The 13,843-nt window shown below is 42.7% G+C and overlaps 1 protein-coding gene and 1 pseudogene across 2 annotated transcripts; both read left to right on the plus strand.

Moving 5' to 3' along the window:
• The first annotated feature begins 2,359 nt into the window (after window positions 1-2,359).
• LOC150044744 (uncharacterized) lies at window positions 2,360-5,449 on the plus strand (annotated as a pseudogene).
• A 4,705-nt stretch (window positions 5,450-10,154) lies between these two features.
• LOC150044745 (uncharacterized) lies at window positions 10,155-13,394 on the plus strand. Of its 2 annotated transcripts, none has more exons than XM_090320970.1 (4): window positions 10,155-10,284; window positions 11,177-11,218; window positions 12,161-12,336; window positions 12,657-13,394. In XM_090320970.1, the coding sequence occupies exons 1-4, from the start codon at window positions 10,253-10,255 to the stop codon at window positions 13,325-13,327; spliced, it is 921 nt and encodes a 306-aa protein (XP_090177096.1). In that variant the 5' UTR covers window positions 10,155-10,252; the 3' UTR covers window positions 13,328-13,394. The 2 variants fall into 2 exon arrangements, with proteins under 2 accessions (XP_090177096.1, XP_090177095.1); XM_090320969.1 differs by having other exon boundaries at window positions 12,161-12,381; window positions 12,657-13,392.
• The last annotated feature ends 449 nt before the right edge of the window (window positions 13,395-13,843 follow it).

Below are 13,843 nucleotides of genomic sequence, written 5' to 3' on the forward strand. Positions count from 1 at the left end.
ATACTACAATCAGAGCCACAAAAGAGTTTGGGAGAGACACTTGTTCACTTATTTCTTTGAGTCTGTAAACTAGAGCCCAGAGAAAGTCCAGATGTGAACTTCACCTTACCTAGCCTTAAAGACCAACAGCAGGGCCATGAGTGTGGCCTAGTGGTACAGTGCTTGCCTAGTATGCGTGCAGACCCAGGTTCAATTCCTCAGGACCACATACACAGAGAAAGCCCGAATTGCCAAGCGCAGTGGCTCACACTTGTAATCCTAGCTACTCAGGAGGCTGAGATCTGAGAATCACGGTTCAAAGCCAGCCTGGGCACTAAAAACTGTGAGGCTCTTATCTCCAATCAATCAACAGAAAATGGGAAGTGGCTCTGTGGCTCAAGGGATAGAGCAGTAGCCTTGAGTTGAAGAGCTCAGGGACAGTGCCCAGGCCCAGAGTTCAATCCCCAGGACCCACAAAAACAGAAAAAGAAAAAGCCAGAAGAGGTGCTCTGGCTCATGTGGTAGAGTGCCTGCCTTGAGGAATGCCCAAGAACTCTGGGTCTAGGTACCATCCCTAAGCAATTCAGGTCAATATTTTATGTAAGTCTAAAGCATTCATGTAGAAGAATAAAATTCCAGACATGGTGTGCTTATAACTCAGGGATAATGACTTGATGGACATGTGCCATTACAGAAGCTGGTGTCATTTGATGATGTAGCTGTGGATTTCAGCTGGGAGGAGTGGCAGGATCTGGACAATGCTCAGAGGACCCTGTACAGAGATGTAATGCTGGAGACCTACAGCAACCTGGTGTCATTAGGTGAGCAAAAGTCAAGTTAACTTGCAAGGTCAAGTGACTTGTTATTTTATAGATACATGAATATTTATCAAACTTTCAATGCTATTTAAATGTAAGATTCCAGGCCTTGAGAAGTATCATTTCTTTCTAAAGAAAACCTAAGGTACTTTTGTTCTCATTCTTCAGGATACCTAATCAGCACTTTGACAAAAGTTCTAAATTATGTTCCCACTAATGGAGACAACATTCCAAACTTACACAGAAATTGTAAGTGGATAAACAGTCTAGAATAGAATATATATCATTATTGGAAATATGATCTACAAGTAACTAAACAGTGAGTTTATAATGGAAACTGGCACTAGGTGCTTTATTTCATGCCTGTAATCTAAGACACTCAGGAGGAAGAAATCTGAGAATTCTAATTTGAAGCCAGCAATGGCAGAAAAGTTCCCATGAAACTCTCTAACTCCAATTAACCCCTCAAAAAATGTTAGTGGAGGGCCGAGAGTTTGGCCTTGTGGTTGAGTGCTTGCCTAGCATGCATGAAGACGCATGCATGTCAATGGAGCTGGGACTCAAACTGGTAGATTTCTAGCCTTGAGCAAAAGAGCTAAGTTTATGCCATACAAAATGAATCCAGAGCTGGGGAAAAGTCAACCATGGAGCCAGTGAGAAATGAGAAAAAAAGATTGAATAGCTACCTTGTGAGCGGGATGTCTGAGATCTTACAGCAATGATGACCCAGCATATTCAATAATTGTCCACTATTTCTAATATACAGGGCCCTGTGTTCCCAAACCTGTTTTGATTGTCAAGCTAGAGCAAGGTGCAGAACCATGGATAGGAAATTCCTCTGACAAGAATATCACAGGTGAGTTAATGCATCTGCATATTGATGTTGGAGCCTGAGCCCACTTGGTAAATTCATGTTGTGATGTACTGAGCAATAATGTTCTAAGTCCTGTGTGTGGAACCTAGGGGATTCTTTGTGAATGAATCAAGGATCTTTTTTTTTTTGCCAGTCCTAGGCTTGGGCTCAGGGCCTGAAGCATGCTCTTGGGTTTTCTCAAGGCTAGCTCTTTACCACTTGAGCCATAGCACCACTTCTGGGTTTTTTTCTTTGTATGTGGTTCCAAGGAACTGAACCAGGTCTTTGTGCATGCTAGGCCAAACTCCCGGCCCTAAAAATCATATGGTGATATAATGAATTCTATGTGGCAGTAGAATTAAAGGTAGATTTCTCTGTGGAAATCACTGTGAAACAAAATTAAATGAGAAAGCTGGGAGCTGGTGGCTCATGCCTGTAATCCTAGCTACTTAGGAGGCTGAGATCTGAGGATCAAGGTTCAAAGCCAGACCGATCACAACAGGACCTTAGAGTCTTCTCTCCAATGAACCACTAGAAAATGGCAAGAGGGGCTGTGGCTCAAGAGGTAGGGCAGTACCCCTGAGCTGAAGAGCTCAGGGACAACACCCAGGTCCAGAGTTCAAGTCCCATGTCTGATAAAAAAAAAAGAAAGAAAGAAAGAAATGTAGAAATGAGATTTCATTTTCTTTGAAACTAAGACTATAAAGGTATGAGGAAACAAGGAATACGTCAGAGCTTTATTCTCTGGTAAGGATAATAGCTTTTTGCTGGTAAGCAAGACTGGGATTGAGAACCAAACCTTGATTGCCTAGATGGACAAAGACAGGGTTCTATTCCTCAGTACCACATACATAGAAAAAGCCAGAAGTAGTGACTTAATTGATAGGGTTCTAGTCTTGAGAAAACCCAAAGACAGTGGTCAGGTCCTAAGGTCAATCATAGTACTGGATGGAAGAAAAAAACAACAACAAAGTTTTAGTCTAGAGAAGAAATTAACTAGCCAATGAGCTGGAGTATTTCTGGTGTTCCATGGTTCTGAGGGACAGGAGTGTCAGAAAAGGAATTTTGATGAGACTTCAAATGGAAAGAAACAAATTTCAAAACTCCCAAATACCTAAATTGAGACTTTAGTGATAAGTTATAACTGAAGGGATGTGGGTGTAAGTCCTTACTCTCAAGAACCATTCTTGCGTAGATCAAAGGCAAACAGGCATATAAACCACTCTTGTGGTCTCTGAATCTAGAAAATATTCTTGTTCCTCACTTAATGGTTAAGAAGCAAAGCAGCATTGAAGCTGGGTAAGGTAATCCTAGCTGCTACTCAGGATCTGAGGATCAAGGTTCAAAGCCCGCCTGGGCACAAAAGGACCTGAGACTCTTATCTCCAGTTAACCTCAAGAAAACAGGAAGTGGGGCAGTAGCTCAAGGATAGGGGCTGTAGCCTTCCACAGAAGAGTTCAGGGACAGGGCCCAGGCCTATGAACCACACAAAAAAAAAGTTTAAAAGAGAAGCAAAGCAGCACAATATGTAAATTATTTCTCAAAAATAAAAGGCAGCTATTCCCCAATGTATAAACAAAACAGTATTTGAAAAAAAACAGCTGCAGGTATACTGTAGGCAGTGCTCAGCTTAAAACTGTAGCAATACATAGTTGGATAATTTGAATAAATATTTCCTGTGATATAAAAAGAAAACTAGGGCCGGGAGTTTGGCCTAGTGGTTAAAGTGCTTGCCTAGCATGCATGAAGACCCGGGTTCGATTCCTCGGTACCACATACATAGAAAAAAGCCAGAAGTGGTTCTGAGGCTCAAGTGGTAGAGCTCTAGCCTTGAGAAAGTCCAAGGACAGTGCTCAGGACCTAAGCTCAAGCCTAGGACTGGCAAAAAAAAAAGAAAACTAAAACACAGAAAAATATTATTGTCATTGTAAAATATCATTTTCTTAATAAGTTGGGGAGAAATGCATGTATTTCTCACAAATAAATTTCCACTTCTATATTTTAAAATATCTAAGACTTAGGATGGGAAAGTAAAGTCCTTACCTTTACATTAAGGAGTATTTGGATCTCATGTAGGTTTGTGTCTTTTTTTCTATGACTCATTTTAGATATCCAAGTAATGGAAAATGTGTTTAAGACCTGCCAGGAAAGGCCACAGGAATGTCTTTGTGAAGTAGCAGTTGCAAGGAGTATCGAAGCAGAGGAAAACATGAGATTAGCAACAACTTTTAATTTGAGCTCCACACATAAGCCAGAGCTGATTAGTAATAATGGGAACACCTTGGGGATGAGGACTGAGGAGTTCATTAAGTGTCACAACACTCTTCTCTCTCCTGAGCGTGAGGAGATGCATGCTGCATATAGGTCTCGCATGTCTCCTGTTGTTGAACAATCCCTCAGATATTCAGAGCCTTTTAGTCAAAATTGTGACAGTCCAAAAGAGCTGCAATACCATAATTCTGTTCTCCCTGCCCAAGAAATTCTCCAGGGAGGGAGGAAAAATGCTGAATGTACTGTGTGTCGAAAAATATTCTACTTAACACCGACCATCACTACACAGTTGAAAATATAGAGAGGAGAGACTCCTCGTACATGTAGTGAATGTGACAAATCTTTCAGGAATGAAATACGCCTTATAGTACCTCAGAGCAAATATCCTGAGATATCTGATAAGTATATCAAGTGTGAAAATTTAATTTCTGAGAAGTCAGACCTGATGTTCTAACCTCAATCTCCAACAGAAGAGAATCCTTACAAATATGAGGAACATAAGAAAATTTCTACCCAGAAGTCAACTCTCAGCAGGCATCAGAGAACTCACACAGAAGAGAAATCTTATGAATGTAATAAATGTGGGAAGTCTTTCAGACTGAAGTCATACCTCACTTTGCACCAGAGAACATACACAAGAGAGAAACCTTATGAATGTAACAAATGTGGAAAGTCCTTCACATGGAAGTCAGTCCTCAACAGACATATGACAACTCACACAGAAGAGAAACCTTATGAATGTAACCAATGTGTAAAATCTTTCAGACAGAAGTCTTCCCTGAATTTGCATCAGAGAACACACACAGGAGAGAAACCTTATGAATGTAACCAATGTACAAAATCTTTCAGACTGAAGTATTACCTGAATTTGCATCGTAGAACACACACAGGAGAGAAACCTTATGAATGTAACAAATGTGGAAAATCTTTCAGACAGAAGTCTTCCCTGAGTTTGCATCAGAGAACACACATAGGAGGGAAACCTTATGAATGTAACCAATGTGGAAAATCTTTCAGACAAAAGTCTTCCCTGAGTTTGCATCAGAGAACACACACAGGAGAGAAACATTATGAATGTAACAAATGTGGGAAGTCTTTCATCCGGAAGGCAAAACTCCATGTTCATCAGAAAACACACACAGGAGAGAAACCTTACGTGTGTAACAGATGTGGGAAGTCCTTCGGATGGAAGTCCAACCTCGGCATGCATACAAGAATTCACACAGGAGAGAAACCTTATGAATGTAACCAATGTGGAAAGTCTTTCAGATGGAAGTCTTCCCTCAATTTGCATCAGAGTGCACATACTGGAGAGAAACCTTATGATTGCAACAAATGTGGTAAGACCTTCAGGTGGAAGTCGCATCTCGGGAGGCATAACAGAATTCACACATATGAGGAACCTTATGAATGTAACCAAAGTGGGAAGTCCTTCACGCAGTATTCACCCCTCAGGAAGCATAAGAGAGTTCACACACATGAGAAGCCTTAGCAATGCAATAAATGGGAAAGACTTTTTAGTCTTTGAAGAAAACTCAGCTTCTGTCACAGAACCAACACAAGATAAAAACCCTTAATGACGGGCCGGGAGTTTGGCCTAGTGGTAGTTGGCCTAGTGGTGATGGATGGGGAAAGACCATCATAATTTGCACCAAGGACCTGAGAGCATCAATTTCTCCACTGCTCCCTTAAAGTCTGCTGTGTATGGTCCATGCATTAAAAACCAAATGACTTACTATTTCAAATTCAATTTTTGAATGGAAGGTAGGGTGGAAGATACTACTCCTTGTTTATTGAAAAATTTGCACAATAGGAAAATGTTTCTCATCACCTTTTGCTTCAAGTTATTTATGAAACATTCAGAAAACATGTAAGTACACACTTTTGGGGATATATTGTGTGTGGGGGGGTGTTTGTATCTCTATGTCTGTGTACACAAGTCGTTTAGCTTGAAGTTGCAGCAGAAGCACTCCTTTAGCATCTTTGCTCAATGCTAATGATTCCCACTTGAGCCCCAGCTTTACTCCTGGTTTCTTTGGTGGGTAAAGACAAGAGTCTTAAGTATTTGGTTTTGGATGAGTAAGTCCAAAATGACTTCAGTGCTTCCTTTATATTTAAACACTCACTGATGGTGAGTCACTTGTGATTTAGTGACACTTAGCCTGTTCTTTTGTTCTGCTGAAAGTTTTAATAAAACACCAGTATTCATAAAGTGAAGGACCTGTGTTTTCTCACTGTTATGGATGTGAAGTTAACAAGAGGATGAATATCTTTCTACCACCAATAATTATTCTTTTAACTAGGTCCCTTCAGAATTTTGTACCACAAAACAACTAAGAGATAGATTTGTTAAACTTACAGTAGTGAAAAAATTAAAAGCATGGCTGGGCGTGGTGGCAACTCAGCAGGCTGAGATGAGGATCAAGGCTCAAAGCCAGCCCAGGCACAAAAGGACCTGAAAATCTTATCCCCAGTTAACCTCTAGAAAATGGGAAGTGGGGCTTGGATGAAGGGTTGTTCCTTGAGCTGAAGACCTCAGGGACAACCCCCAGGCCTAGGTTAGGGTGATAGCCTTGAGCTGAAATCCTCAGTGACAGGGCCCAGGCCAAAATCAAGTCCCATGACCCCCCTCCTCCCTCCCCAATAAAAATTAGAAACATGGAAAAGATGAGGAACAGCAGCTAGTTAGAAGATGATTGTGGAAATCCAATGGATGTGAACTGGATGTTTAACCTACTAGTGGAGTGTTTTCCTAGCATGCACAAAGACCCAGATTTGAGTACTCAGTGCCACATACATAGAAAAAGCTGGAAGTGGAGCGGTGGCTCAAGTGGTAGAGTTCTGGCCATGAGAAAGTCCAAGGACAGACTCAGGCCCTAAGTTCAAGCTCCAGGTCTGGCTAAAAAAAAATCCAAGGGATGAGAGAGACAACTAGATACAGGGAGAAATGGGGTAGGTATTTGAAGTACAGTATTATGTTCCATGTTCTCATTCTGCAATGACTGCATATACAAAGCCAGATTGCATGTTTCTTTGTCATGAGGACAGTCTCGTGGATGGTTATGGATGATAAGACGTTAAGCTAACATACTGAAAGATACCGAGCAATTGCACAAAAGAATCATGCATTTCTATTTCCTCTTCTTGACTGCTCACTTGTTCAATCCACCACGCATCTCCTTCTACATTCTCCTGACACTTCAGGTTCCCTTTGCTTTTGCATTTGGAGCCTGTCTCTTCCACTTCTTCTCTGATAGTTTTGTAAGCAACACAGATATGACTCCTCCTGTTGCTCTGACTCTGCTTCGTGTTCTTTGGCTTTCTTAATGAACTGAACTTCATCATCCTCATCTGAGGATTCCATGGGGGCATAGTCTGGTTTCTTTTTTTTTCATATATTTTTACTGTAATTAATAGAAGGGTTCTATAATATTCACCAGACAGAAGGTGCATTACCTCCCAAAGGTTGATACCCTTTCTCATGTCTTGGTCCCCATTTTCCTCCCCCCATCCCTATCCATCATCTTGTTTTCCCCCTTCCCTATCCTGTTTCAAATAACTAAATATGCATATATATACACAATATATCAGATAACAAGGGGAAACACTGTAACAATATGAGATATCCAAGGGATAGCAAAAGAGATGAGAGATAACATAGTATATTACGCTCAGTGGGGATAGAAATCTGATGGGACCTTCCAGACTGAGAAACAGTCTCGTGGATTTGTGTTTGGCATCCAGACAAGTGAGTGCATTTCTTAACTGTCAGCCAAGACAGAGGAGGACATGAATAAGTGGACATGAATAAGCATCTGTCAGACCCCTGGATGTGGGCAGGTGGAGAAAACATAGGAATGTAGATACCATGACTGGTAGGGCCAAAAAAAGAAGGGTAAAAGAAGCAAAGAAACCAGGTGCTGGTAGCTCACGCCTGTCATCCTAGCTACTCAGCAGTCTGAGACCCTAGGATCACAGTTCAAAGCCAGCCTAGGACAGAAACTCCATGAGACACTTATCTGCAATGAACTACTGAAAAACATCTGGAATGGGTGCTGTGCCTCAAGTGATAGAGCACTTGCCTTGAGTGAAAGAAGCTAAGTGACAGCACCCAGGCCCAACGTTCAAACCGCAGGGCTGGAAAAAAAAAGTTGCAAATGACAAGGAGGTGGCCAAAAGATAGAGGGACTCTAACTTGACAAACAATAGAATGGTAAGTTGCACTCAGAAGTCTTACACAGAATCTCGAAATCCCTGAGACATATCTATCTACGTATCCTATCTGTTTATCTAAATACATATTCTTTATGCATTTATATATTTGTATAGAGAGACAGATTAATACATGTGGCTATACATGCATACATAGCCAGACACATATGGGTTGGTAGTATAGTTCATGTGAGTTTGTGTGTGTTTCTGTGGATGGGTATCTCTGTTTAAGATAGAATATGTGTAAATATCTTTACAAAACTTTGACAAAATGTAGATAGACATAAGCTGTTGGGGGAATCTGAAAGGACAAGATAATTCACAGGCACCTTTATCCTTATAAATTCCCCAGCAAGTTTTAATTTTTTCATTATTTTCTTTTTCTAATCCAGTACTAAGGATTCCTCTCAAGGACCAGGTGCTGCCAATTACTATTTTTTTCTCATGACTGGTACAAGAAGAACTGAATCACAGTTCCACTTTTGGCTTTTTTTTGTGCTTAAGATAAAGATCTCTATCAGTGACTTTTTTTCCAGGGCTGGCTTCTAACCAGGATCCTCAGATCTCAGCCTACTCTATAGCTACAATTAACAGTATGAGAACCCAGCACTGGGCATATGAGAATTCAGTTCCAATGCACAGGGCAAGAAATTCTGTGACTCTCTCAACTCCAATTAGCTACAATGAGCTAGAAGTGAAAGACCAATACCTTTGACGAAAAGATGCTCAGGGTTATCACATAGGCCCTGAAGTAAGCCCTAAATCCTATACACACCTGTGCATGCACACACTGGCACACATACACACACATGCACACACAATATCTCAGGCAATATTGTATCTTGAATTAATATCCAGAGATTGGACAAAAGCATAGCAAGTTATGAAATCTGTTTTTCTTGTCTATGTTGAGGGAAAGGAATAGGTCACAAGATGCAGAGTGAAGACTACAGAGGCAAATGCTGTGTATGAATAGCTATCCTTTAGAAGGCCCTAGGACAGGGCCGGGAGTTTGGCCTAGTGGTTAAAGTGCTTGCCTAGCATGCATGAAGACCCGGGTTCCATTCCTCGGGACCACATACATGGAAAAAAAAAAGCCGGAAGTGGTGCTGAGGCTCAAGTGGTAGAGCTCTAGCCTTGAGAAAATCCAAGGACAGTGCTCAGGCCCTGAGCTCAAGCCTAGGACTGGCAAAAAAAAAAAAAAATGTGCCAGAGGCAAAATGCTGAGAAGGCACTGTGAAGCAAAATGGCTTGTGCAGGATGAGGGGAATAGTGACAGTTAAGGTTGGATCTTACCTAACAAAGGCTCCTTGAGCCTGAGACCAGGCTAGTACCTAGGCTTAGTTAAAGACGTTGGGATTTTACAAACAAGGCATGCTGTTTACTACATCCACATGTATCTTGTGAGGTGGGAGGGAAGATTCAGCCTCCAGTATGTCTTTGGGGAGGTCTTCTGTGAGCAAGGAGCTTTAGTCATTGGGCCCTGAAAGGTGACCCTACCTTCCTCACAATGGAACAGAATATGGAACCCTGGTAACCAAGCCACAGTAACTGACAACCAGCTCAAGCCAGCTCCCTTGGCCTGTGGCTCAGGAACTAGAAAGATGTTGCTGTGCTGTTGCCAAAGGTCAGGAGACTCGAGTCTCAGGCATGAGAGATATGGATGCCTCGCTAGAAGATGTAGATGCTGGATCAGTGCCAAGCTACAAATCCAGTATATCAGGTCTTTCTCTAGGAAGAAAGCCAGGAAAATCCAGGGCAACTCAGATGAGGTATATTCCTGAGAGGAAACCCATTTGACCCCACCATCCTCCCCACACACTACAACCTTGTGTGCTTTCAAGTGTCTATACTGAGATGACAGTTTGTGTCATTTTCAATCTACTCTCTCCCAATTCCTCAGTGTGAAGTGTGCTCCCATTTCTGTTTGAATGATCCATTGTTTTTGCCACCATAGTGTGACCATGAGTCAGCTCAGACTCTGAATGAGCCTTGTAACGTATGGATCCTGGAAGAAGGCCTGTTGGAGACGCTGCTGATAACGCTGATCCCTGCCTACAAGAAAGGTGATCTCTTTTATGTGGGAAATTTCCTGCACAATTTCAGACAGTGGGGGACAATGGAGCAGTTGCTGGATATTCTCTTGAAAAAGTGAGTGTTCCCCCTCCAAACCCAGGCTTGCTCAGCCCCTCCTGGACCAGCCTTGGAATACGTGGCCCTTCTCTGAGCCTGTTTGATTCACTGGGGTGTTCACAGGGGAGCTTAGCATGATACAAGTGCACAAGCTGACTACTTTATTAAGACTGGGCCACCATGCCATTTCATTTCCCTCACAAGCTACTGGAGTCTCAGCAGTGTGCTTACTGACAAGATAGATGACAGGCATGAGTGAGTGGCACCCAGTTGCAGCCCCCACCTCAGTGAGGTCCTATGAAATCCCATTTTCCAGTAGGAAATAAGGTTTCAGTAGCAATGGCCGAGGCCTGTGAAGTACTGGAGACAGAGGAAAGGCTGGGGGCTGAATCACTTCTGAGTCATCAGGTAGGGATTATGTTAGCTTTGCCTGTTAGAACCTCAAAGCACTTACATGTTGGTGTGTAGTCCAGTCCTGCCACTTGAACTCAGGCCCTGAGTGTCATCCCTTTGGTGTTCAAAAATCAGCACTGTACCATTTGAGTTATAGGTCAAGTTCTGGCTTTTTGCTGCTTAATTGAAGACAAGTGCTTCTAGACTTTTACTCACTAGAGTGACTTCCAACTGTGATCCTCAGATCTCAGCCTACTGAGTGGCTAAGATTAGAGGCATGAGCATTGACTTCTTTATTTAGAGCATTTATTTAATTAGAGCATTTACTTATTTAGAGGTGCACTTTGGACAGATGCATAGAGGCCTCTTAGCAGAATTTTCATGGAACTGTATAGACATACGTCACTTGGGTAGTTTTATATTCCTGCCTGGGATTTAGCTAGCCCTGTACTTGTCATGTTCGCTCCATATTGGAAAACCATAGAGTTGACTTCCTTCTCTCCTTCCATCGCTACAGATCCATCCACCGTAGTTGGGAGGAAGATGAGCAAGTAAAGAAGTAAGTGGACTTACACAGAAATAAAAGATTTGTCATGTAAAACTGGGTATAATTTTTTTATTGGTCATGAGACTTAAACTCTGGGCCTGGGTGGTGTCAATGAGCTCTTCATCTCAAAGCTATCACTCTATCCCTTGAACCATAGCATTAATTCAGGATTTTCTGGTGGATAATTGGAGATAAAGTTCCCACAGTCTTTTGTGCCTAAGCTAGCTGTGACCCTCCTTCCTCAGATCTCAAACTCTTGAGTAGTTAGACTTGCAGTCATGAGCCAGCAAGCCTGCCTAAAAATATTGGGTATTTTTGAGGCATCTAATCAAAGCACAAGTTTCTTGTTTGCACATCACTTATGATTTCTATCAGGTCTTGAGGTTGGGACTTAAGTGGATGTTAGATAACACAGTTTGAGGGCCCCCAAGGTTTGGCCTAGTGGTAGAGTGCTTGCCTAGCATGCACCAAGGCCCAGTTTCGATTGCTAGGTAGCACATCCATAGAAAAAAATAAAAAGCTGGAAGTAGTGCTGTGCCTCAAGTGGCAGAGTGCTAGCTTTGAGGAAAAAGCCCAAGGACACTGGTCAGTGCCGTAAGTTCAAGTCCCAAGACTGCCAAAAAAAATACATAACAGAGTTGTGGGTGTGATTGTGAGTGTGGACACTCATGAATTACAGCTAGGGCTGTGTGCAGAAAGTCAGATCCTGTGGGGAAACAACCTTCTCCTTGCCTATGACAGTGAGCATTTTGGAGGACTGTCTCTCAGAAGCTTCTGGAAACAGCGTGTAAAAGTCATCCTGTTCTCGGGTGTCTCTTTCCTCCTGCCAGCACACAAGTGCACATCTCTGCAGGATAGCCACAGCATTAGAGTCCTGCAAGAAAGGGGCTTTGGTAGAAGACTCAGGATGGAGAGAGAAGGGGCTCACTTTCCTTCTCCCCAATGTGCCCGCAGCATCGTGTGTTCCATGTTCACGATGTGGATGGACTTCTACCCCAGTGATTTCTATGAGGTCAAGAACTGCCACACCCTGACACGACTCAAGCTCTACATGAGGCTCCACATGCCGGCCTCGGAGCTGCTCTTCCGCTTACACATCCTTTTTGACCAGCTGGAGGAATGCGCGACCAGTAAGACCAAGAAAAAGAAGTCCTGGTGTGGGCGCCTCAGAGCCTGTGAGTAGGAAGCCCAGCTGGTCTAGGTACTGGTGGGCCCTTACTTGTACCCAGCTTGGCAAAATGCCCTTTATGGGTGGTGTTGGCCAGGTAATGTCAGTTCTCTGTTTGAAAGGACTCGGGCATAAGCACTCATTAGAAAAACCCTACATCTCCTCACTGTTCAGTCCAAACTCCAATTCTACAGCTTCCTCCATTAGAGCCTCATGGAAGTTGAGTGACACTTCCACTTGCAGAGTCCACTCTAAGAATCCTGTACCTATTTCCATTCTTAGGTTTGGGTCACCGTAGAAGAGCTTCTCCTGAACTCCAGATGAAAAACCCACCAGTGGAGCTGGTGACTGATGGACATGGAGAATCATCACTGCACTCCAGAAAGCATGGGCCTTCTGTAGAAAACACCAAACAGATTTGGAGTCCTGTGGTGGATATACCTTGTGCTCTGAACGCCATGTGTGACACAGTTGAACCCACAGATACTTTGGCGGAAGAGAAAGAGCAGCCAGAATTCACAGTCTACCCAGAGTCAGTCCACGTGAGTCAGAGCGACACTCCACTTACTGTGCAGGCTAAAGAGCCACATGCTGGGCTCATGGAAAATGTCCCCAGCTTATGTGTGGGGGAAGGAGCAAGTGCAGTCTCAATGCTAGATTCACTGGAGGAAAATGAATTGATCCTCACAGAATATCCAGACCCATCTGTCTCACCACAGGAGAACCAATCTCCAGTCGACAACCTAGAATCCATCCCCCTCTTAACTCAGGAAGGACATTCTGTTTCTCTTGAGGAGGGAGACACTTCTGAAGACTCTGAGGTAGAATTACTGCCTGAAGGCAACTTGGAGGCCAGTCTGGATTTAGAGCTTCCCTGTCCCCTTCCTAAAAAGATATCTCTTTATCTTGCTCTCATGATTGTTGTCAAGTGTTCATTGTATTTCCTTTTCTAACTATTAAATGCTCATTGTTAATATTATGGTGTACAGTTCGTCAGTCCTTATTATACTATGTTTTACTTTCAACCTACAATCTGATGCCCCAGACACATGGGTCATGGGTGTGGTAAAATCCAGACGGGTGGGAGGGTGGGAGGGAAATGGGGACTATGTCATTAGAAAGGGTATCAATGTTTGTAAAATTACGCACCTTCTTCTGGTGAATATAATGTAACCCTTCTATTAAGCACAATAAAAATATTTAAAAAAATAAAATATTAGACCTTTTACAAGAGTTTACACAATAAAAAAAACCAACTGGCCTGGACCTGTACAAGATAACCTTACTGGATATACAGGGAACTATGAAATGCATGGAATTGCAGGGAATCAAGGCCGGTCCTCCTTGGAGAGACAGGTTGGCTACCAAAGCTTAAGGACAGAGCAGATGCCTGTCAATTGGGAGAAATGCCAGAGTAACTGAAGTAATATGTGGGACTCTGTTATGTGAGTTCAAGTCTGTTTATGTAT

Source organism: Megascapheus bottae, chromosome 29 (assembly GCF_031878675.1).
Source record: "Megascapheus bottae isolate mThoBot1 chromosome 29, mThoBot2.hap1, whole genome shotgun sequence".
NCBI lineage: Eukaryota > Metazoa > Chordata > Mammalia > Rodentia > Geomyidae > Megascapheus > Megascapheus bottae.